The 25,643-nt window shown below is 41.2% G+C and overlaps 1 protein-coding gene across 3 annotated transcripts; it reads left to right on the top strand.

Moving 5' to 3' along the window:
* The first annotated feature begins 4,193 nt into the window (after positions 1–4,193).
* Positions 4,194–25,120, top strand: BTBD3 (BTB domain containing 3). Of its 3 annotated transcripts, none has more exons than XM_021527823.3 (5): positions 4,194–4,235; positions 15,397–15,661; positions 16,219–16,309; positions 16,807–16,925; positions 20,735–25,120. In XM_021527823.3, the coding sequence occupies exons 2-5, from the start codon at positions 15,519–15,521 to the stop codon at positions 21,765–21,767; spliced, it is 1,386 nt and encodes a 461-aa protein (XP_021383498.1). In that variant the 5' UTR covers positions 4,194–4,235; positions 15,397–15,518; the 3' UTR covers positions 21,768–25,120. The 3 variants fall into 3 exon arrangements, with proteins under 3 accessions (XP_021383498.1, XP_031360087.1, XP_021383497.1); XM_031504227.2 differs by lacking the exon at positions 4,194–4,235 and adding an exon at positions 8,779–13,698; XM_021527822.3 differs by lacking the exon at positions 4,194–4,235 and adding an exon at positions 13,723–14,748.
* Positions 25,121–25,643: the final 523 nt, after the last annotated feature.

Genomic DNA, 25,643 nt, shown 5'->3' with positions numbered 1-25,643 from the left:
GGGCTTCCCTGGCTCTCTGCCAACCCCATTGGGGCAGGAGGGAGGGGTCCAGGGTTATCTGATCAGAGTCACAGGGTCCCGGGGACAGGGGAAATAGAGTGCCCATGAGCTCACTGTAACACTGCTCAAAACCTGGAAAATAGACCCACAATACAAGAACAGATGAGTCCGAATGTGACTCAATGCAAATACCTGGCTTTTTTCCACCAACACCACGGAGCAGAACCTATCCCAATTAAATGGCTCTGGAAACACCAGCTAAAATCCTTTGATCAGACTCCTCAACACGTTGAGGAGCATTGAGTTTTACCTTCTCTGGTAGTGCAGCCCTTGGTTTGCCACTGGCAATGCTGGAACTTGTTCAGGAACCTAGGCTGGGATGAGGCAAAACCCCAAATCTGGGGAGTGTTCCAAAGGCCTTCTCTGCAGCTGCTCTTGGGCTATGGCTCACCTTCCTCCTGGGCTGTATATAAAGGTTTTATATACACAGCCACCCCGGAGGGTGAGAGCACAAGGAGAGAACAAACACTCAGCAGCACTGTGAGCTTGGCACCTTAACTCCTCTGCTGGAAGATGGTTTTGGTGCCCCAGTTCTGCAGCTCTGAGCAGACGTGGCTTATCTGGTGGTTCATTTGCTCTGGAGTTGAGCTGAAACTTGTCAGCAGACTGCAGTGCTTGGAAGTAAAGGCATCCCTGAGAAACACAGTGAGGTGTGCTAACCCAGACAGAAAAGCCAACAAGGTGGTGGTGACTGCAATTCCGTGTTGATACTGGTATTAAACCAGGGCCTGGGGCTCTTTAGGGGAAGCTAGGGCAGTCATGGTGCAAACCACTGTGCACAGCAAAAAAAGACTGGGCTGGAAATGCAGGAGGAGCACAAAAAAAAAATCAAAACAAATGTTACTGAGTGGAGTCCCCAATTTGGGCCCCCCTAACTGCCCCTCAATCAGAAATGTATGTGCAGAAAAAATTATAGAACCACAGAAAGGCTTGAGTTGGAAGGGACCTTAAAGATGATCTAGTTCCAGAACTTCACCTTTTAACTCCTGTGTATGCTGGAATTAAAGCCAGAATATGTTTTCCTACTATGGGATTTTGAATTCAGACTACAGAATAATCTCCTCTAACCTGGAGGAAAAGCTTCTCCCCACAACTGCCCATCTCAATTACCCCCATTGCAAAAGGGCCTTTTACCTTCAGCCTTCAAAAAAGATGGAAAATTGCACTGTTTTCCTACAGTGTGTTTAAGTTCACTTCAGACAATGATTATTTTGTTGGCTTCCCAGGACCCAATTAAATGATCGTTTACACACTGCAGTTTAAAGTGTGTCCTTTGCTGGTAAAATCCATAACAGCTATAAAGTGTAATGTGTGTGTGTGTGTGTACAGTCATTATTGTTGCTGTTTGGTTTCTTCTCTATTTTAATAGTTAAAATATTAAAATGGGAAAAGGAAAGTGCTGATTATCCACAAATATGCCTAATTCCACATAGTGAAGTTATCTGCTAGAATAATGTGTATATAATATAGGCAATGAGTGTTCATGGGAGACTAAAGCTGGAACACAGCAGCAATTCCAGAAATAATTGTTTCTTCAGAGAGAAAATAATAATAAAAAAAAAAAAACCCAAACTTGCCCTAAAGCTTCAAGCAATGCCTTATACTATGCTTTTAAAAATAAATGCTAGCAATGCATTTTAATTTCCCCTGTGTCTACATACACTGGCATGATGAGAAATCCCTTATTTATATGATAAATCCTGGATAATCCTGGGTGCTGGTCCCGAAAATGCTCCATCCCTCTTCATTATTTTTTCAGCAGCACAAAAATAAAATGTTTTGGTGTTTGGGGTTGGGTTTTTAGTTTTTTGTTTTTTTTTTCTTTTAACCAAGCCACCCTATCAGCAGCAGGATAGGACCAGCTCCTGCAAGGAAGGGTGTATGTCACTAATTTCTTCTTGTAAGATTGCATTTATTTGGGAAAAAAAAAAAAAAAAAAAGATGGGGAAGGGTGTTTCTTCCCTCTGGCTGCCTGTTGTTTGCCCTGGGATGAAATGTGGCTGCAGCTGCCTGCGGAGTTTCTCCTGTGAGCTGTTGGGTTTGGAGATTATTTGTTTGGGTTTTGTTTTGTCTGTTTGTTTGGGGGGTTTATTTGTTTGGGTTTTTTTGGGGGGTTTTTTTGTGTTTTTTTTTGTTTTGTTTTGTTTTGTTTTGTTTTGTTTTTGCTTGGAGGTTGTGAATAACAGTGGATGAACAAACACAAAGATTTCAACTACCAATCATTTTTCCTTATAACTTTTAAAAATGTAACAAAGCTGCTGTCTTTGGAAGAGTGAGCTCTCTTCTTCAGAGATATTGGTGCATATACAGAAAAACAGATCACTTTTTTCTTAGAGGGCAAATCCTCAAACAGGTTAGTTGCAATAAGCCATAAATATCCTTGAACTTTCATGAGATTCCTAATTTTAAAAAATGTCACTTCTAATTTATTTTGTTTTAAAAAAAGATGTTGTTAGTTGTCTCCCAACTCATCTCTTCTCATATGCGCAGCATGAATATGCTTCAATTCAAGCACTAACAGAATTTTTAATTAAAAAAAAAAAGGATTTGACATTTTTGGAAAAGTTATAAATACATATTATAATATTGGCTTTTCACAAATATTAAAATGGATGCTCTATGTATAATGTTAAAGAAACTTTGCTATAAAGATACAGGTTTTTAATTTCTTTTGTTAACTACACTTAGACATAGCAGTGAAATAACTGATATAGTATGCTTGTGTTAAAATATCTTGTTTGTTTGGGATAACAGTCATATGATGGAGACCCCTGCTATGACATGCCAATTATTACCACCCACTGTCTGTAGAAAATACAGACCAAAGCCCGAACTGGAGGTGATAACAAGAACGGACTAAAATCACAGCCGAGAAATACACATCCTCTAAAAAGTCAGATCTGAGAAGGAGCTATGCTAAACAGTTCTTGGAACATGTGAACTAGCTTGAGGAAAAGTTTTAATATGTATAATTGTTTATGAATATGCAGTAGACTGATGCAATAGAAAGGGTATTTTAAAAGGGTCTCTGAAATAGCAGGTGTGTTCTTGGTGGAATGCCAAGGAGCCGTCAGTAAAATCTTTGCTTTATTGTCTTTGTCTCCTACTGTCTTTTATTAAACTTTAATTTTTTTTTTAAAATTTAAAAAAAATTCTTTTTAGATTTTTTACAGGAGAGCGAACCTCGTTTTTCACTGAAAAAACTTATATAGTTAGGTATAGCTAGGTTGTCTCCCAACTTATTTCTTAGGTGAAATCATAAGTCTAGGCTGTATGAATATGCTACCTCTTCGGGCACTAATGTGATTTCTAATTTGGGGGAAGAAAAAAAAAGGTGTAGTTTCCCAGTTCTATTTGCACATGGAATCCCCAACTCCCTGCTGTGCTGGGATGCTGTGGTGGGAAGCGGTGGGGGTGACTGCAGGGCCCTTCTGCACCGCGGGGCCGCCCCTTGGGGAAGGAGCCCCATCCCAAAGGAATTCCATCCCAAAGGAGCTCCATCCCGAAGGAAAAGGGAAGGAGCTCCATCCCGAAGGAGCTCTATACCGAAGGAGATCCAGCCCAATGGAGCTCCATCCCGAAGGAATTCCATTCCCAAGGAGCTCCATCCCCAAGGAGCTCCATCCCAAAGGAAAGGGGAAGGAGCTCCATCCTGAAGGAATTCCATCCTGAAAGAAAGGGGAAGGAGCTCCATCCTGAAGGAGCTCCATCCCAAAGGAAAGGGGAAGGAGCTCCATCCCGAAGGAATTCCATCCCGAAAGAAAGGGGAAGGAGCTCCATCCTGAAGGAGCTACATCCCAAAGGAAAGGGGAAGGAGCTCCATCCCGAAGGAATTCCATCCTAAAGGAGCTCCATCCCAAAAGAAAAGGGAAGGAGCTCCATCCTGAAGGACCTCCATCCCAAAGGAGCTCCAGCCCGAAGGAAGTCCATCCCCAAGGAGCTCCATCCCGAAGGAAAGGGGAAGGAGCTCCATCCTGACGGAGCTCCATCCCAAAGGAATTCAATCCTGAAGGAAAGGGGAAGGAGCTCCATCCCGAAGGAGCTCCATCCCGCAGGAATCCCATCCCTTTGGGGGCGTGGCCGGGGCGTGGCCACCCGCGCGCCGCTGCGGGGCGGGGCCGCGCGCGCGCGGCGGCGCGAGGAGGGGCCGCGCGGCCGCCCCGGCAGCGCCTCAGGTCAGTGCGGAGCCGCCGGCCCGGGGCGGCCGCGCCCCGCCCGGACCCGGCGGCCGGCCCCGCGCCCCGCCCGGACCCGGCGGCCGGCGGGGAATGCGCCCCGCGAGGCGCCGCCGTGAGGGGCGGGGCGGGGCGGGCGCACCTGAGCGCCGGCGGGGAGGGGAGCGGGGCCGCCCGGCCGCGTCGCACAAAGAGCCCCGGGCGCGGCCCGGGCCGGCCGCGGTCGCGGTGCGTGTCCCCGGCGGGCGGCGGTGTCCCCGCGCCGCCCTTCGTGCAGCGGCGCGGGGTTCGCGGCCGGGCCGCGGGGCAGCCCCGGCACCGGGGAACAGCCCCAAAGTTGGGCTTGGCGGCTCTTCTCCTGCTTAAAGGAAAGCTTCTTTTGTAGAAGAAGTACTTTAAGCATTAATTCGGTAGCCTTCCCGGAGGAACAATTAATAGTTGCAGCCGGTTTGGCATAAATGCCTCCTGCCTTCCCCACGCTGTTGGCCGAACTTCTTGCTGTACCTGTCTCTGAAGATTCGCTAGTTTCATCTAAGGGCACACACCTTTACAATTCACCATTATCCTGTTTTTGTTTGGAAAAAGCCACCTGTGAACTTCGAGGTTTACAAATTCAATTCGTTGTAGTGTTTCCTGAGTGCTGAAATTTTCTGAGTGCTGCATTTTAAAATAGGAGAGAGTAGTGGGTTGTTGCAAGTTCGAGGAAAAGTTTGGGTTGGAGTTAAGACACCTAAGTGTTCCTAAAGTGTGGTTAATAATATGCCTAATTCAGTCTGTCTCATCTGAGAAATGCTGGTGTGGATTTCTTTCCTTGTAGTAAGTCCTCACAGTACTTTGTTCTCAGCATGTGATGTGTGTGTTAAATTTTAATCTGTGCTCCGTTTTTGGTTTTATTGTTTTTTGTAGAGAGATGGTGATGGGTTATAGGTGTACAATACTTTATTTGGCATTTCTTAAACTTTTATGCCAAAGTTAGGCTCAAAATAGCTTTTATTTTAGTGGAAGAGAACTGGTCTCACCATTTCCTGCAGAATGTATGTGCAGGATGTTGCAGTGTGCAGTATCTGGGGTTTACCGGGTAATTTAGCTTTGCAAATCAAATCTCACGGGGCCACCATTTGAACTAAGTTCTGCAGGATTGCCAAAGTTGAATGTCAGCTGTAGTACTTACTTTTTTTTTTTCCCCATTTTAAATCTCTCACAGTAAGTACACTAAGTAAGTAAGTACACAGCTAACTACACAATAATTTCCCTTATGTTTCCCTGCCAGTCAGCTCTGCCCCAGAGGAAACACCTTCCAGAAGCAACGTGGGATTCATTTAGCTTGCCCTTTAAGGCTGGGGGGGAAAAAAATGCAAGTAGCAACAATAATTTTTATGTTTTGGCCACTTGCTTGTTAGAGCTTGTGAGCAGGTTTTTTTTCTAAATTTACCAGTTACAATGAAAACAGCAGTCGTAGGGATAGGCTCACTAAAAACAGAGGTCTGATGATGATAGGCCATGTGTTACGTTGTCAGAAGAAATTTAGATCACCTGTTGTAGAAACTTGTGCAAATAACTTTGGCAGCAGAATATTGTTTATGGCCAGCATTAGCTTTCTTTGGTAATTCAAAATGATTCTGCCATGATGCTGTCTGTGATAACTCTTTGGACTTGGCTGGCTGTTGTTCTGTTTTACAAATGTTCGGGTCCCTGAGCTGGTGTGGAAGCTCTGTTTTGTGAGGCATTTAAATGAGTGATAAAGCAACAGTTTCTGTCTCAAAGGGCTGATGAGGCAAAAAAGGGGTATAAGATTTGGGAATCTTGGAAGGATAAGGTTACAAGCTTTTTGTGGTGGAAGTTGTTAAAGGTTGTGTTTTCTGCCATTAAGTTGAATTCCAATCCCCTACCTTGGTTACAAAAGCACTTTATATGTGTGTGTCAGGAAACTGAGAGGGGAGGCTTAAGTATGACATCACTGCATTCAAACTTGCAAACTTCCTATTTTTGGGTCCTGGCTCATCTGTTTTCTGCTGCCCTTTCTGAGTTTGCTATCTCAGCAAGCTGCTGTGACAACTAGGCCAGTCCAACATCCAGAAAGTGTTTGCATTTTCAAACCCTGGGGAGCTGAGCTGATTGGCAGTCTGTGAGTATTTGGTGTCTGTCCTGGCTGTGTGGGGTGAAGACAACCAACAAACAGATTTGGAAGGTATCTAGAGACATCACCTTGTCCAGCCCTGTAGCCTGAGATTACCTGATATCCTGAATAAATATTTCACTAGAGTATCATGTACCACTTCAATACCAGGCTGAGTGACTTGCTGATAACATGGTTCTTTGATGGGATACTTATGTACCAGGTTACACTCCATAACCACCCTAGCTACACTTTCTCCTCTTCACATCCAAAGCAATTTGAAGGAGTAATTGTCTTTAAAAAGTACTTTCTTTGGAATTAGAGCTGTCCTGTCTCTGCTTGGTTGCAAGGGTTTTCTGAGAGTATGAAAAGAAAGCAGTCCTTCAGGCAGATGGCATGTTTGCATGTGTGAGAGGTGTGAGGATTCCTTAGAGCTCGTTGCCTTTTGCCTTTACACTTCTGTGAGACCAAAGTGATACTACCCTATGTATACCCAGGAAAAGTAAAAGTTATCATATTATATAGAAGTTCATAATACATAAAATTAATTGGTATTTATGTTTATCTTGTACAGTCCCTACTTATGCTGTTCTATTTACTTGCCCCTTCCATAGTTTTTCTCTACTGCAGTTCTGATGTGTCACAGAGTGACTGTGAAGAAGAATATTTAAGATATCCTAACATTGATAGACAAATACATCTTAAGGCACAAAAATATATTCTGAAACCAGAATTTGAGCAGTACGTATGTGTTTTTCTTGAAAATTCATGATGGTGCAGTAGCTGCCATTCACTTGTAAAAAGGAGAAACTGATGGAAATACTGAAGCTTAACTGACTACTAAGGAAGGCAAGTGTGACTGAACTATGTGCAGCAAAGGAAAATAAATTTCATTTTTCTCAAGCAGAGGATAAGAGAAAAATTTGGGAACATCTTTATCTCCCTGTGGATTCAAACAGAGGCCGTGTGTGTTGGAAGAGTCTGGAATCAGTTAAGGCCAAGTAACAAGATACACAGTTTCTCATGTGTGGTGAAGGGAGAGTCATTCAGGACAGTGCAGTTTAATGGATGTCATGTCTGTTCCATCCCTTAAACTATTTGGATTAGGCTCAGGTTAGCAGTAATCAGTTTCTCATATCTAAAAATTGGGGGTAATATTCAATTGTAAAATCACTGCTAGAGTTGTTACTCATTGGTTTTAATTCTCACTTTTGAGAAGCGTGAGCCGCTGTGGCTGAAAATGCATTTCTTACCAAAGGCTTGGTTTGCCAAGGTACTGACCTATTCCTCTTTCGCTGTTGTGATTTTCCTCTTCTCTAATTTCAAATGCAGTGGGAACAAGATGCTGTACCAGACTTTTCCTCTTTAACACACTGAATGCTGCCAGCTGTGATGCTCTGCTGCTATAAACACACAGGTTGTTCATCTGCTGTGGGGTTTTTAAGCTGCATGTTCCCTAACCTTGCCTAGATGTAAAACTATGGATTGGCACAACGTGGTTTTCCGTTATAGACCCATACATTACATCTACCTAAGCTCTCCAAAAGTCCCCTCCGTTTTCCTTGCTCTTGTTGAAGGTGTTGCCATGACAGCCCCAGGAGACTGCAGGGTGCAGGCCACAGAGCAGGTGTGGTTGTGCAGCATAGCAATATCCTCTGCTCCCTTCTGTCCCACTGGGAGCTTCAACACAGTGGTGTGATGTGGTGAATGTAGGTTACCTGCACATGAAAAATGTAGTCTTTGAGCTATACACCAACATAATTAACTGTGATGCAGTTCCTCTGTGAACTACTGATGGAGTAGTTACTTCTGATGCCATGGGTTCTCACAAGTGAGAACCTTCCTCTCTGAGGAAGGGTCTGTTTGCATTTGCATTCTTCAGACTTGCTGTGTGCAGGGGAACAAAGACATTTGGGAGCTGCTGATGTGAAGGAGCAGGAGCAGGACCAGACAGCTTACAGCCTGCCCTTCAGAGAACCCATATTAATTTAACTATTCCTGTATTAATTTAACCATTGAAAATAATGGTTAGTGAGCCAAGTTAAAATTAGTAAAAGGTTTGTCTACCGAGGTGAGATCTGTCTGCAAGATTGGAAGTTCTGTCTGTAGTCATCTGAGCCAACCTCTACCTTGAAGCAGGCAGCATGTGAGTGCTGATTGTAGTGGTGGTTTTTCTGAAGTGTGCTAAGATCACTCGCTTCTTCCTCACAGCGCACTGAAAGATCATTAAATGCTAATGACTTTTGATTACTGTTGACCTTAGTCAATTCAGAATTAGTGACCCAGAGATGAAAACCAGTGTATCTCATTACCAATTTCCTGAGCTATCTGAGCTTTCCTTTGTCAGTCAGTTTTGGTAGGAGGCACAGTAGAATTAAAGTTGACCTTTGCCTAAGGAAAAGGGTTGAGTGCTTTCAGGTTTGCAATATCATGTTTATAAATAAATAAATAAAGCCACTAAGAAAGAAGTTATTTTTTGACCCCACAGACTGTCAAGAGCAAAGCTCTATGTGAAATAAAATGGACAAGCTTGAGTAGCCATGATGGGGAGCAAATGCATAATTTGTCTCTTTTAAATTAGTAACAAAACAGTTTATCTCCTGTGACCTTGAATTGAATTATCATTTTGTGGTTTCAGGTTTTCTCTTCACAGAGTTCATTTATAATTCTTTGTTTTACTTTGAACTATCAATAAACAAGTTACTGCACGTAGAATACATTGCAAATTTTGCTCTGAGATATTTTCTTCCTGCAGCTCCCAAACTATGATATTGGAGAATATCTCTTAGCATGTTTGTCAAATAATATATTTTATATTGTAATGAAGCATTTGACATTATTTTGTACCATATGCCCAGAAGAGAATGTCTGTGGGGTGATTCACTGTAATGGGATCAAGTATATTGTTCATTGCAGGTTGTCTAAATGTAGGCCTTCCTTCCACAGTTGTGGTTTATATGGACTATAATTTCTGCAGCAGGCATGGTCTTCAAATCAGAATGGCAATACAAGAAAATTTTGAACTTTATTTTCCTCACTCTGATGCGTTATTTTGGTCCATTAGGGAACAAAACCTTTAACTTTAAAGAAAAAGACCCAGCATAGCAAAGTGTTTGGGACATAAATATTATGTGTTCAACCTCTCACTGAAGTTAAATTGCAGTCTTCAAGCAGCTAAGCAAGAAAGGTAACAGGAAAAAAAGAGAAGAGATGATGTTGCAGTTGAGGTAGGAACAGGCTCATGCAAAGTGACTTGGAATCCATCCAAAGAAAGTGCACATTTATTTGCAGGTAAACATAGGAGTAAATATTAATGTTATATGTTTTATTGTGATTGCTTTGTCTCAAAATGGATATTGCTTAATGACATATTAAAAAGATTTAATAGAAAGGCTGCTTTGGTAGAGAGACTAAAACAAATACCACGTATCAGCTGTATGCTAGGAAATACTACAGGAGTAAAAAGTAATTGTGAATATTAATTCTTTAGGTTTCTATTTTATGTAAGTTGGTGTTTACTTTTTGACTAGGCTTCTCAGGACTTTCTGCTTTTGTTTTCTTTGAAGCATTTAGGGCATTCAAGAACAAAAAGTAAAAGCTATGTTAGTGGATAATGTTTTGCAAACTATTTAAATCCTCATAAACACTAAAGAATATTTGGTAACAAGTATGTTGCTAGCGTAGCATGGGTTCTATAGAAAAATGGTATTTAACTGTTTTTGACTTTATTTTTGAAGCTTCTAGTCTTTGTTCAAGATACAATTCTACTCTGATACTATTCTACTCTTTCACACCTCTTTGCTATTCTGGGATGTAATTGCTATTTTTTTAGCATCTATTTTGGCTTCTTTGAGAGCCTTTACAATTATGCCCATCTTTCTTCCTGCTTTTGGTTGCTTTTTTAATTTTTTTTTTTTTTTTTTTCTATACAAGACTTGACTAAGACATCATTGCCAGCTTTTCTATGCAGCCAACAGAAGCAGATGCCATCTTAATTTCTTCCAGTGCTGCCAATAAGAAACTTAGGAGAGAGAAGATTGGAAGATTTTGTCCACTGCAATGCATTTTTTTACTTGAGGAAATGAAGGGTAGAGCTATCAGTGCCCTTTCCAAATCTGTTTTTACAAACAGAAGGGCTGGAATGGTGATTGGGAAGGACTCTTCCAAGTGGCTAAATAATTCATAGGGAGGTAAACAGAAGAAGGCACCACAGCTGTGTGTGTTTGATTTATTGAGGTTTTATTTTGGTTTAGTTAGTTTTTGAACATGAATATTCTATTTTTAAATGAGCACTTGAAGTTAACTTGAATTCAATTAAAGCTAGCAGTGGACAGACAGGTAGATTTGTTAAAGGGCAACATTGTGTATTTATTTTGTTTAATCAAGATGTGTCATCTGAAATTTGTTTCCTTGTGGGGGAAATTCAGAATTTAAACTGTTAATACTGCATATGCATAGTGACTGCCAAAGAAGACACTTGGCAATTTTACAGAAAAATAAATGTATGTGTTTCCTCATTGCTTACTAAGGATTCATTCCTTTATTCATGATGTGGTTGTAATAAACAATTAGGAATTTTAATGAAAGATTGTTTTTTATAGAACTGTGTAGCTAATCTTACTACATGAAGTACTAAACAGAGAAAAATGGAGAAAAAGGCCTGTAAATGAGAGATGTACAAAAAGTCAGCTTATTAGAAGGAGAAAAAAAAATAGAAACTCTTTGGTATCCTTGCTATTGCAACAGGAGAAATTGATGAAATATAAGGAAGAATACTCCCATCAGGTCTGGAAATTAAACTGATTTCCCTAATTGGGAGTTATCTTTAGAAAGGCATAATTATAGTAGTAACATGCTATTAAAAGTTGTACCAAGAGCTGGGCTATACTGTGCCTCCTGTGCCACACAAGTTATATTATGTTCTTAAGGGATAAATAAGCTGGGATGGCAGGTGTGTTGCATACACTTGGGTTTGAACAGCAAAATTGCTGCTTCACTTCACAATGTTTAGTCAGGAACTGATATCCAAGGGCTCATAACCTGCTCCTAATGTTTTGGAAGGGACACGTAACTTGATGTGTATTATTTCAGATTGGGAATATAGTCTTTTGCTTAATTCTTCTGGCATTTTGAATACCCATTAGGCCAGCTTAAAGATTTAAGTATGGAATTTCCTATATTCTTTAACTTGAATTATTTCTGGTATGACTAAATATAAATTTTATAAATATTGTAAAATAAAAAGTAACATGCCTTTGAAGAACTGTATTTCCCTTTTTCTCAGTTGTATATATCAAGTTTAGTTCTGTTAATATATAATTAATGAAGAAAAATGAGACTTGCTGAAGAAGATTAGGAGCAGGTTGTTAATAAGATTTCAGAAACAGATCTATGAGTCAAAGAAGGTGACCTTCCTTGATCCTCTTGTTGGAGACAGACTGATCTAAACTGGGGATTTTGACTGGTTTTCAGCATGCAGTAGTTCGTGGGTTGTTTTACTGACTGCCAGGGTATTAATTTCTAAATTCATTAACAATATTTGTATAGTAAAATAATAAAACACCGTTGTATGAAAGGAAATGAAAGCTGCTGCCAAAACAGAAGGAATAGAGAGTGAGAATTGTCGCAGCAGACGCAGCAGTCCAGACGGCCACAACACAGAGTAGCACCATACAGCATCAGAAGGCTTCAGGCATCTGCCCAGACAGAGTAACATCATACCACAGCAGAAAGCTGCAAGCATCTGCCCTTCTTGTTCTTCAGCCCAACCTTTTATACCCCTGATGCTATGCAGTGCCCCTGTGTGCCCTCTGTGCCCTTTGGTGGTTGCTCAGTGCCCTGGGCACTCCGTGGCTCATTGTGTCAGTGCTGCTCACCTGCTTCTTACAGCTGTGCCCATTGGGGATGAGGCTGGGCTGCAGCCCCACGCCCAATTACCACAAACACCATATGTACAGAGAACAGCAGTAATTCTTTTGGGGTTGTTTTTCCTGTTTCACATCCATCTAATGAGTAGTTTATGAGACTTAGTTCCTGAGGTGATGAAGTGCAGTGGAAGGTGTATGAACCTGTAAGAGGTTTGCAGTTTTTCACAGAAATTCTATGAAAATCTAAATCTATTTAGATTCTATTCTGGAATCTGTGCTATTTTCTAGTTGGAGTAGTTTGGTAGGTGGCTTAAGAGCAGGCAGATAATGGCTTTTTATTTACTGGACTTGATTTTTTTTTTTATCCTGTAGTGCAGATACTTCTGGTCTAATGGGGTGTGTCTGACTTCTGAGTTCAGGCAGAACATGCTTCAGCTGCAGCTTCTCTCTCCTTTCCTTTCCCAGAAAGCACAATGTGCTGTGTATGTGTGTTATTCTCCAGAACTCAAAGGTTGGTGGATTCCTGTCGGTTCATGCTTACAATCTGTCTTTCCCACATGGAGTTAACTGGTCAGTCTGTCCCTCATTCTTTTTATCTCCTGTAGCCTCCCACTGACCTTATGTGGTGTGTGTGTAAAATCATTGGATTTGTCCTGGCCATTGGTTTGAAGAAATCTGCCAAGACCTTGATTTATATATACTTTGGGGGACTATAAAATGGATTTGTGGAATGGCAATCAAATCTCCCAAACTCTGCTGTCTTTTGCCTTCTGCCAACTGCAATGTTGAGAACCACATTTTCTGGAGTCTATGGTTTTCTGTATCTTTAAGACGTTTTTTAAAGATTTCTTCCTTTTGAAATGTTTGTCCTGTGCAGTGGCAAAAGAGTTATTGTTGTAATTGGAAGGGCTGGAAATTTACATAAGGAGAGGAAAAAAAAAACTTGCACAAACTCAAATTCTGTGCTGGGAATACCTGCTGTGTTCCTTTTATAAACTCAGCTGTGAGCAGTTAGAAGATCCCATCTGTGGGATGTGTTTCTTCTCCTTTACCCCTTCTTTTCCCTCTCTATAGTTCAATATGGTTTAGGTTTTTAGTTTCCCTTTCTAATCAGTGTATTGCAGATAAAAAAGAAAATGTGTGGAGGAAAAAGAAAAGGTTGCTAGAAATATTTCTTTGTAAGTTACATAACCTCCCCTTAATGTATTTAGGAACATGTCTCTGCCTTTCAGGCATAACCCACCAGCTTCCTTTAAAGCAGCAGTCAAGGACATTTTGCACTAAGATGTGGGATTGTGAAATGTAGCAGCTGAGCCATGGACACGTCTCCCTGTGTTTCCCCCTTCCACAAGCAGTGCCTTCAGACAGAGAGGACAGATGTGTCTGGGAATGGCATCATCCCCAACCACTGCAGCAAAGCCTCCAGATGGCTGGGGCGTGCAGTGAGTGCTTGGAGTGGAGCATCTCCCAAGGAGACCTGGTAATCTTTGAAATACCAGCATATCCTCAGGTTAAAGACATTCTGAGTGTGTGTTACACAGCCACAGCTGTGATTCAAGCAGTTGGGATGGAGATTGAATAAACAGCCTGAGTAATACTTCTGTTTGAGTCAGTGGCAGATTTGTCAGGGGCTTCAACAAGATTTCTTCACCAACCTTTTCTCACTTTAATTTCCCTGCTGTACTCTTGTCCAGCAAAACTAATTAAGGCAAAATGTAGCTAAATTAGCTTTGAAAGCAGAGGGTTTTTTCTTTAAAACTGAAAGTAGTTATGAAAAAATATTTTAACTTTCTGCTCTCCCGTATTTTAAGGTGTTGAGTATTTTAGGGTATGATATGTTGGTACTTCATACCACGTATTTTTTACTTCCCTGTGTTTGTTTCTAACTGGCTATGCTTACTTGGTGGGTTTGCTATACATCTGACTGCTATTAAAGAAATCTGATCTAAATTTAAGTTCTGAGTAAACTAATGACTAAAAAATAGACTTATTTAAATGGTTTGGTTGGCATAGCTTATATCCTGTTTATTTCAGAAAGTATTTGTGAATAAAATCAGACTGTTTGCATCTCAAGGAGTGATTTTTGCCTGAGACTCTCTAAATTATTCAGACCCTTTCATTTAATGCTTTGAAATACTGATTAAATATATTCACTCCGGTTTGCTTTAATATGATTACACATCTAGAAGTTTTCTTCTGATACGGTGCAGCCATGTCTGGTGTAAGCTGGCTTAATTAGCACTGCTTAGTGATTTGGGACCCCTGTCAAAGGCTGTTATGTTATCTGGAAACAGAAGGAGTTAAAGCTGAAGCTGTGACCTCATCCCTGTTCATGTTACACTGGAGTAGAAGCTGCGCTGAAAGGGATTGCTTGGCTGCATCGCTGTCTGTGCTGCTGCTCGATTGCTTTAATTCGTTTCTGATATCTGTCGCACACCCGCCGAACAGATCTCACAGGAGGCATTTGTGGGAATGCTAGAGGCAGAGGAAGCTGTGCTAATATCGAATGCCCGTGCAAATAGCTCCCACGGTAATAAATAGATCTTTCTACCCGAGTTCAACTTTTTTCTGCTTCGCCTGTGAAAACCGAAGCGGCGCCGAGGAGAGCTCACAGCCGCACAGAGATGTGCCACTGACTCCGGCCGGCTGCGTGGGAGCTGCGGGAGCGCTGCCGTGGCTGCAGGGGAGCGGCGCAGGCTGCGGTCGGTGTCGCTGCGTGCGAGCCCAGTCGCGCTCCGTGCCCGCAGCCATTGGCTCCGGCACACGGCCGCTCCTGCTCCGCTCCCAGCGCCTCCGCACAACTTGGGCTGCCGGCAGCCTGGCACTGCCACCCTGCGCTGCTCCTGCCCTCCGCCCGGCCCGCAGCGCTGCCAGCCCGTTCGCCATCGGCAAAGCTGGAAAGAGAGCGAGCTGGCGGGAATGATGGGGATGTACTTAACGGTTCAAGTACTGGATCAAACTTAAACTCGGGTTCTTACTCTGGGTGCTGGAAAGGTCACCTTGTCTTGCTGGAAAAGAAGCAGACTCTCAGCTCTGCTGCTTTCGGTGTTAGAGCTTCCACATGCATTCCTAAATGTTCCTAGCTAGTTAGGCTGTCGGTCTTTTCACACGGATATACTGATGGTAGATGAGAAAGGAAAGAACATGAAATGTCTCACCTTCTTCTTGATGCTTCCAGAGACGGTCAAGAGCAGGTCTAAGAAGAGCTCTAAGAAAGGAAATAGCAGTAGCAGTAGCAACAGCAAATTGCCTCCAGTTTGCTATGAAATCATTACCTTGAAGACCAAAAAGAAGAAGAAGATGGCTGCTGATATTTTTCCCCGAAAGAAACCAGCTAATACTAATACAACTGCTGTCCAGCAGTACCATCAGCAAAATCTCAATAACAACAACACTATTCCTGCACCTAATTGGCAAGGACTTTATCCAACCATCAGAGAGAGGTAAGTTCAGGGCAGTTTTTTTGGTGTTTGAATGAAGGGGTGAAAAGTAGGAAAATGTCCAGAATGCATTTGTTTGCTGAAGAAAACATGGTTATATTTTATTTGTTTGGGCTTTTTTGTCCCTGTATGTGTGTGTGGGAAAGAATTTTGGTAATGGAAAAATATTTTAATATCTCTTTTCCAGTCAGTGCATCTGTTTGAGTTAATAAAAACGTTGCTAAAAGCTGCAGCATAGCCATAAAGATTTCCTTTTAGACCTCAGTGGGAATTTTCAATGATAAGTGCTCTGGACTTTGATTTCCACTTCTTGGAAAGTTCTCAGCAGTTTGGGGGTTTATTTTATTGCACCTGCACAGAGCAGAAACACTTTTACCTCCTTAGTATTTTTTCTGGTATATTTGTGCAATGATGTGTAAAGTAGCTGGAAGCAAAGTGTGACCTGCTTCTTTTTGCTAACAAGCAACTTGAAGTTGTTAAAAAAATCAAATTTCTTGGGTCTGGGGCATGTGGAGAGAGTGTCTGGGTGCCACAAATTAACATACTACCTCTGTTTGTAGAAATGCAGTGATGTTCAACAATGACTTGATGGCAGATGTTCATTTTGTGGTCGGGCCACCAGGTGGGACCCAGCGGCTGCCAGGACACAAAGTAAGCAACAGCTGCATGATTGCTCGGGTGGGGAGAGCCAGAGGGAGCTCCCACAGTTACAGCAGGACAGAGCGTGGGAGGCTCAGCTCTTCTGGGACAAGCAGCAGTCTGTGTTTGGAAAGGCTACATGCAGTGGGATAATCTCTCCCTAGCTTTTCTTTGTGTTTTTAGTTAAACAGCACATTTGTTGGGCTAAGGCAGTAGAGTTAGGAATACTGCTTTGTGCTGTTGATTAATACTGCTCTTGAGATTTCCTAGAAATAATTAACTTCTGTGGGGAGCTGAGTGTTTTCCAGTAGCTAATGCATCTATGCCCAGGAGAGTAAAATACAAGGAAAACGTGTAAGTTGTTCTTAACTTGGACTTAATTTCTTACTGAAGTGTGTCTGTAGAGCCTGTCAGTGCAGCCCAGTATGCTCAGAGTGGCTCTCCCACATTGTTTGTGTTGGCAGTGTTTTCAGTTCAAAGCATGAAATAAGATTTCCCTTTCTCAACAGTATGTCCTGGCTGTTGGGAGCTCTGTATTCCATGCAATGTTTTATGGAGAGCTTGCTGAGGACAAAGATGAAATCCGTATACCAGATGTTGAGCCTGCTGCTTTTCTTGCAATGCTGAAGTAAGCATCATTCATCTGCTGGATACGTGTTCCTGTCTGATGTATACATACACTGCCAATGTCATAGATGAACTTGCATATAAACTGAAAGAAAGCAGTTGCTTGAAATACTCCTCTTTTTGTGTTTTAAACTTTCACCTATTTTTGCTCTCCCCCTGTACTTCCAGGCACGCACATATTAGACTAATGTAGGCAGTTGTAAATAATGACTTTGACAGGGGATCTTTGGGCACATTGTGTACTGTAATGCCTATCGATCTGATTTGTCACTAAATGTTACACAAAGGAATGGAGTTACTAAAAAGATTTGTCAGCTGTAACAAAAAACCCCAAATCAACTCCTCTACTTTGCAAGCATAGAGAAAAGTTAAAAATGTATGCACAAAGCCCCCTCAGACCCACTAAATTGCTAGGTTCGAAGATTGACATCATTACAGCTCTTTTATAAACCTGCAGTACACAGGTCTTGTCTTAGAAAAATGACCCTAAGTTATTCAGCATAGCCTCTGAAAAATAAATTTCTCTTTATGATGTGTTTGAAAAGTGATAAAAAGGCTGTTTACATGAATAGGGAATTTTATCTGACAAGGAAAACAAGTCAGTTTATGTGATCATTATTTTTCTTCTTGCAAACTGCATAAGAAATGCTCTCTTTTCCTAAATGGGCATAATGAAGCAGCTTCCCTGCTGAATTGTCCTTAAATGTATCTGTAAACTCTGATTATTGAGGAGAAATGCCCTATCATATGAAATGATGTGGCTTTGAGTTGTTGTTTTTTTTTTTCTTCAGCTTTAATAAATTCTGTTGCTTTCCTGTAGAAAAAAATACATCAGTAGTATATCCCTTTAATATGCTGCAGGTTTTCTTGCAAGTAATGATATAATCACTAGCTAGTAATTTATTGTATTTCATAGATTGTTTTGATTAACTTGTGATTACAGAAGAGTTTCTTTTTCATTTTTAACATTTCACTGGCATAATAGATGAACATTCAAAGTTGCCTATAGAGTTCTTATAGGTTAATCAACATCAGGAGTGCTCTGTGCAAATATTGGTAGTTGCCAGAAGAGCTGCACATCTGTTCTGTAGACCTGGAATACAAAGTTAAGATGTGACATTAGGTAGGGAGATGTGTTATGGATCTTTGCTTTGAGCCTTTTTGATTTTGTGGCAGAGCTCACTTACACTTCACTTTCATGCTGAATTTTACAAATCACAAATACAAGATACTTGGGTTCTTCCGGCCCCTCTTTCTTTTTGAACAGCTAATCTATTTCACTGTGGCTAAACATGATGTGCTGTATAAAAACTGAATGCTTTCTGAATATCATTAAGAAATGTGTGCAGAAAAGAGTATTAATACTGACATCTAGGTCTTGGCATATTATTTAGCCCATGGCAATTTAGGAAACTATCTAAGAGAGCATGGCCAGAACCATGGGATTCTTCACCTTCTCAGCTTTTATTGAAAAAAACGTAAAGACCAGAAACAGTTTGTGGTCTGTGTGGCTGTTGAGATAGCCCTGCCAGTGGTGTCTTCCCTGATGCAGTGTGTCAGGCTGCAGAGTGCCCCAGGGTCTGCAGCACCAGGATGGTGCAGGGAAGGCACAGGGATGTTGCTCAGCAGTGCAGCATCCCCTAATCACAGGATCCACTGCATGTGGAGCTTAGGGGGAGCCACTGTCCTCTTCACTGCTCTCACTCTGGGAAACCATCCCAGAGTGTTTCCTGCAACTGCTGTGAGCCATGGATGGCAAGGCTATGTTGCTACAGAAAGACTTTACCTATGCCAAAGCAGCCTCTCCTTCACAGGCTTCTTTCTGCATCATAAACTTTGTCAGAAAATATATTTAGCCTTGGTTTTTTGGTTTTGACGTCTTGCTCGAGAAGTTTGGTTTGTTTCCCCCCAGGCAAATGAATTCTGATGGCATAAATATTTTTTGTGTTTTATTATACAGCGGGCATTCTGACAACAAACAAGCTATTGCCAGATGTAACATAGGAAATACTATGACAGGTAGACATTAGTTATTCTCCCAGTAAAACTGCTTTGACTGTCCTCTACAGTTTTAAAAACAGGGTTAAATGCACAGTCTAGCTGCCAAACTGAATTGGTGCATTAATGTATTATATCTTATCTCAGTCTTGACTGTTCAAGTTAGAACTGTGATCTCATCTCATCCCAGGCTAAATGTGTTACTAAACCATCAAACCCTGTGGTCTGGCAGAATCCTGTGTTTGAGAACAGGGTGAAACCAAAATATCAGTAATTGCAAACCAGAGCCGAGGTGCATTGGCAGAGTAAGAGGTGTGGAGCATTGCTGACAATTGATCTGTGCTGTGTCTGCTGTACATCAATGATATTAGTTCTTTATTTTCAGGAATATTAAAATAGCAACTCTTGAACTGTTTCAATTTAAAACAGATCTCATCATTCTCTCTTGTACTATCGGGCAAAGAGAAGTAATAGAAGGGAGGAAAGAGTAGGAGAGCAATGAGGAGAATCATAAAAACAAATTAATTGAAAGTGGAATTTTTTTTGGGCAGTAAAGGAGCTGAGCCTGTAACCATTGATATACAGATGGGTTCTTTGGTTTCACAAATAGGCTGAAACCAAGAAGTAAACACTAAAAATAAGCTTTGCTCTATGTAAGTTTTCTCTTTTCTCTGTAACCTCTTAGATTTTACATAGCTGGAGCAGTATCTCCTCTGCATGTTTTCCAAGTGCAGCATGGAGGATACTATCTTACAGCTGCAAAAATACAAATAGTTATTTACAACTATCATCAGATCAGTGTAGGTACTAATTCCTCTTTATAGGCACATCTGTTCTGCAGAAAACTCATTGTGTAAGGAAACCTGCTAACTAGAAAATTTTAATTCGTACAGGGCTGCATACAACTTAAGCTTTTCTGGAGGAAGACAATTTTATCAGCTGTAACCATCAAGTCTTGCTTATCCCTGTGAAGAGTGAAATTGCATTTGGCATGATTTTAGCACGTTGCATTCACCAGCTGCAAATGGAGCCCTGAAGCATGAGATATTGAAAAGAACAAACTGTACAATGCTTCATTTCTCTGAGCAATGAATCCCAGCAGTTTAGTCACATAAATAGAATTTCACCTTCATCTCTTCCACCACACTGCCATAGCAATAAAGGTTTTTTCATCCTTATGCAGTGAGACAGAGGGAAAATGCTGTGCTTGTTGAGTTAGGATGTTGTGAGCATTAAAAACCTGAAAATCTTCCATTTCCGATATGTTTCATAACCCTTTGAAGAAAAAAACCAAAAAAGTCACTTCTGAAAAGAACCCAATCCAGTAGTTACAGAAATTGATAGCACCTGATATACTTAAATAGCATTTCTCTTAGATTACCTAGTTACTCTCCACAAACTTGTTCCAGTGTTTGTTCATACAGCTTAGTAAACCACGGTTCACCATCAGGGGACAGGCAACCCAAGGACTCTTGACAGCACATGTTCCAGACTCCTGTGGTAACCAAGTGAGGCAGCCCTGCAGGAGCTCCTGCCTGGGAGCCAAGACTTGTATGGAAGGAGCACAGAGCTGCAGGGGCCACAGTTTTTTAAACAATTGTTTCATAGCATGCACTCCAAATGGAAAGTTTAATTTAGATTTAAATGAATTTTTATTATACTTTCTTTCTGGGCCTAATCAATACTCCCCAAAGCACTGCTTGATTTTACTGTGGAGTCATTTAAATATTCTTTATGATTTTGTATGTGTTCCTTGTTGACAAACTGGTGTTGCATTAAGCAGCAGCATTACACCTGTGTGCTTCATTTCAGGTACATCTATTGTGATGAGATCGATTTGGCCGCAGACACTGTCCTGGCCACTCTTTATGCTGCCAAGAAGTACATTGTCCCTCACCTGGCCCGTGCCTGCGTTAACTTTCTCGAGACAAGTCTGAGTGCAAAGAATGCCTGTGTGCTGCTTTCCCAGAGCTGCTTATTCGAGGAACCTGACCTGACCCAGCGCTGCTGGGAAGTGATTGATGCCCAAGCTGAGCTCGCTTTGAAGTCTGAGGGCTTCTGTGACATTGATTTTCAGACACTTGAAAGCATTCTCCGAAGGGAGACTCTGAATGCCAAAGAAATTGTTGTTTTTGAGGCAGCTCTGAACTGGGCTGAAGTGGAGTGCCAGCGACAAGAGCTGACGGCCACCATCGAGAACAAGCGCAAGGTGCTGGGCAAGGCTCTCTACCTGATCCGCATTCCTACCATGGCCCTCGACGACTTCGCCAACGGCGCCGCTCAGTCCGGGATCCTGACTCTGAACGAAACCAACGACATCTTCCTCTGGTACACGGCTGCCAAGAAACCAGAGCTGCAGTTTGTCAGCAAGCCCCGCAAAGGCCTCGTCCCGCAGCGCTGCCACCGCTTCCAGTCCTGCGCCTACCGCAGCAACCAGTGGCGCTACCGGGGCCGCTGTGACAGCATCCAGTTCGCTGTCGATAAGAGAGTGTTTATTGCTGGCTTTGGGCTCTACGGCTCCAGCTGTGGGTCAGCAGAGTACAGTGCTAAGATTGAACTGAAGCGACAAGGAGTTATCCTGGGCCAGAACTTGAGTAAATACTTCTCAGATGGTTCTAGTAACACTTTTCCTGTGTGGTTTGAGTATCCAGTGCAGATTGAGCCTGACACCTTTTACACAGCAAGCGTGATTCTGGATGGTAATGAACTCAGCTATTTTGGACAAGAAGGAATGACAGAAGTTCAGTGTGGCAAGGTGACTGTTCAGTTTCAGTGCTCCTCGGACAGTACAAATGGCACAGGGGTACAGGGAGGACAAATTCCCGAACTCATATTTTATGCTTGAATGGGAGTGTGTGGATACAAAGCATTTTGCTATGAAGAGCCTGTCTGGTTCAGGTCTACTGATTCTTAGCTTTTATCTGCAGATATGTGATCAGTACAGGGAATATGTGACTAAGTGCTGTGGGCAAGTTCCTGGTTTGCAATACTTGTAGCATCATTGGTGATTAAGTGTAATATTTAAATTGGAAGCTCTTAGAAACAAGTAAGTTTTAAAGGCTTTGTCAGAGGGGTGCCTGTTTGCTCGTGATGCTGACCCTTTCTTTGATGCACTGGTGAACCACCAGAGGACGTCCCCCTCTTGTATCTCACTAAACGCTGTCTTCATTCATCTATTTTTTCTTTCTCCATTTTCTGCCTTCTGCTTGTATTGGGGAGGTAGGGATAGAAAATGAAGAGTCTTGTTTTGTAGCTCTCTCTGCTGTCTGCTCTGCAGACTTTAGAGATTCCAGTAAACCAAGCTGCTTTTGACATGGGGGCTGGAAGAAGTCCTTCAGTTATAAGCAGAAAAAGCACAAGTTTAAACCTTCATCCTGTGAGATTCTCCTGTAGCCAACTGTTTGGGATGGCTCCAGGGGAAGATGGGAAGAAGGAAGCTTCTTTCAGGAAGCTCCACGGCATACTGGCCTTATCCCCAGTGCATGTTCATGTTCACGGTGAGGAAGGGATGTGGGCTGGGCAAGTTGCCCTTGGAGTTCATTTTCTAGGAATCCCACCTTGAAGGTAAGGAAGTACTTGCATGTGTTCAAACTGTGTATGCAGCTCTTGAAACTCTACTCCCATGACCCAGGTTTTGCTACATTGGAGTTGATCTACTCTTTAAACAGCATTTCTTTGAATCCTTGCTAAATAAATGGGAATTTATATCAATCATCTGATGCAGGGTAATTTTTTGGGGTTTTTTGTTTGGGTTTTTTCTTCTTCCTAAACATGGTAGAGGCAGATTTTAGAGAAACAAAAGAATGTATCAATCTTGATTTGGATTTTTTTCTGTAAGAGGAGATTTTTTTTTTCTTTTTATTACGAGTTGAAATTTAGACAAAGACAGAAGATTCCCAGCTGTGGTCATATTACACTTAGTGTATACCATCCAATTGCAGTGAGGAGGAAGAAGTCTCTGCTATTGGATTATTGTTGGAGCTCTTGCAATTGCTTATGGCTACACATCAATCAGAGGATTATGTGGTCTAGAACCTTTTCCTTGCCTGAGATTTCCCCCCCCAAAGGAAGTTACATGTCTGTATCATTTTTGATGATGTAACAGGAAGTTACATGTCTGTATCATTTTTACAAAAGTATGAGGGATTCTCCTTGTATGAGGGCAGGGAACCAGTATAAATAAGAACTATAGGTATTATTGAAACATCAGAAAATCCTTCATCACTGCAATGGGACAGTTATTCCTCAAAGGCTACACTGCCCATTGTAAAGCATCTTGTTTCACCTCTGAAATGGGTTCTGTTTGTTGTGTACCTTTTTACAAAATGAGAGGACCAAATGATTCTTTAGACCTGCTGAAGATTAATGTTATGGTATATCAACACATTAATATAGCATAACCCTAAATTCACTTGTCAGTTCTGTAATAAAAATGTTTTTCTCATATTATTTTACCAGTTTAATACTGTTACTCTAAGTGTTGCTTGATGGTTGAAATCCTGGCCCTCGGCCATCAGAAAGTGCCAAAATGCATCTTTGTAGTGTCCAAAATACCATCTGCAGTAAGGAAAAGTGGAGTGTAGTCAAAGCCCAGATCTCTAGGTAATAAAAAAGAGAGCCAGGTAAAAAAGTACTCCACAGAATTTATGCCTTTCATCCATCTTAGCATTTAATATTTTGTATACATACATACATGTGTGTGTCAGCAGCTCTCTTTCTGAAATGTAAATACCCTCAAAATACATAGAAAAATGTTTTGGTTTTTTGTAACAGATGTACATAATCCAGACTGTTTGTGAAATCTAAACAGAATGCTCTGTGGAAAACTCCCAAGGAGAGATTTATAAAAGCCTCCAGTTACTTATATCTACAACTGAAAATAGACAAGAATGTAAATGGTGTGGAGTGGAGAAAGGGTTGCTGTGAGATGTAGAAAGGAATCTGAGATTGTGATGAGGTAACGGTCATCTACTTTTAGGCAACATCTGAGCAGCAGTTCCATTTATTTACATACATTTCAAAGCAGAGAAAGATGCTAATCATCTGATTAAATTTTTCTACAGCAAGTGGCTGATGCAGATGTAATTACTCAGAGTGATAAGCAGATTGACAGGTTGTGGTAGCAAGCTGCATTCCAATTTGCTTGGTGAAAAACGTGCTACAGCTGGTGGGACAAGTCAGAGAGTACTGCATTGGTTTACCTAGTCTCGGGTTCTCACTTTGAATTTATTATTCATTTTGACTTATCTGCAAATAAAGGTGACATATCTGCTATGTTCACTGGCTGGAAGAGAAGTTCAGAGATCAGAATACTCTGTAGCTGTAATATGTAGAAAATAAGCTGTTATTTAATTATTTTAATTTCATTTTTTATTAAGTCTTTTTGACGAGGTAGGATGAAAGCAACCTCTAGCTTAATTCCTCTGAATCCATTCCGGGTTTTGGGAGCTGGTGCCAGGAAAGGTTTCAAGTATGGGTGATCAAACAAAGGCATCCAAAGCACCTTTGAATGCTCACAGGATAACTTGCTTCTGAGCACTTTGTGATGCTAACAAGTACTGGGATGTAAGAAGGTGGCCAGTGCCACTCACCTTGGGACATCAGGGCACTTCAGTAGGTGTCTCAGTGTGATTTGGTTGGTTTAGCAGAAGCACCCAAGCTTGAATATATTGATTTACAGCTTGCAAGCATCAGCCATATCAGCCTGGAATGTAAACATAATGTCGATAGAAATCACCTGGAAGATTCTGTCTGAACTGTTCCTGATTGTCTTTGCTACTTGTATCTTTGATTTGCCGGTGAGAGGAATCTGTGATAAGAGAGTATAATGTAATATACTTTCTGCATATCTAAAATAGTATTTAAGTAAACCCTTTAATTTCTACCCACTTATTGCACTGAACTATTTTGGGTTTGTTTTTTTTTGGTTTTTTTTTTTTGTTTTGTTTTGTTTTTTTTTTTTTTTGGTTGTTGTTGTGATAAACTTGGCTCACTTCAGGTCCCAGCACCCATTTGTGCTGAAGCAGTGTTTGACCTTAGCAGGCTTACAGCATTATTTATAAAGGAACAGATATATATATAAATATATTTAGTACCTCATGTTGAATGTTATTGTACTGTATCTTTAATGTCACAGTGCAGATCTTGTTGGACTCATGAATGTGTATAATCATGTTAAAAATAAAAATGATTCTTAAATTGTTGTTTCCTGCAGTATCTTTGAAGCATGATCTGTGAAAGTCCTTAGTTATCTCTTTTAACAGTTCCTATTGTTGTACAGTTGTGCAAGGATATTTATTGAGCTTATGCATTCAGAGATCTTTTGATCCCCAAAGAAGTAAAAGTCTAAGGAGAATCAAAGAACAATGAAAATGGTAATCAGTTACATTGTAAAAAGGTTGACGATTAAGCTAATGAGCTAGAGTGAATGAATTCATTTATGTACCTTATGAAAGACCTTGTCTACTAGCATTAATATTTTCATGTTCTATTAATATTATTAAGCATGTGGAGATGAAGGGGAAGGGCCTTTTGTTTATTCTAAAAGACAGTTGGCACAGGAAAGGCCATTCTTTTCAGTCTCTGATGTATCAGAAAGGACATGGTTAGTACCAACAGGCTGTTCTCTGCTGAAAAGTTAATTATATAATATTATTCAGAATTCTGAGTGTTAACAATTTTCTTCCAGGAGATTTGAGACTTCATTTTAAGATTTGAGACT

The sequence above is a fragment of the Lonchura striata genome, chromosome 3 (assembly GCF_046129695.1).
Source record: "Lonchura striata isolate bLonStr1 chromosome 3, bLonStr1.mat, whole genome shotgun sequence".
Classification (NCBI taxonomy): Eukaryota; Metazoa; Chordata; class Aves; order Passeriformes; family Estrildidae; genus Lonchura; species Lonchura striata.
Note: the sequence above shows the minus strand (reverse complement) of the source record. Positions and strands in the feature narration are given on the sequence as shown.

Coding starts and splice junctions, on each gene's coding strand:
- BTBD3 (XM_021527822.3), top strand. CDS start 14,691: ATGCTAGAGGCAGAGGAAGCTGTGCTAATATCGAATGCCCGTGCAAAT. Junction 14,749..15,396: donor CCGTGCAAATAGCTCCCACG/GTAATAAATAGA, acceptor TGATGCTTCCAG/AGACGGTCAAGAGCAGGTCT. Junction 16,926..20,734: donor GCTTTTCTTGCAATGCTGAA/GTAAGCATCATT, acceptor GCTTCATTTCAG/GTACATCTATTGTGATGAGA.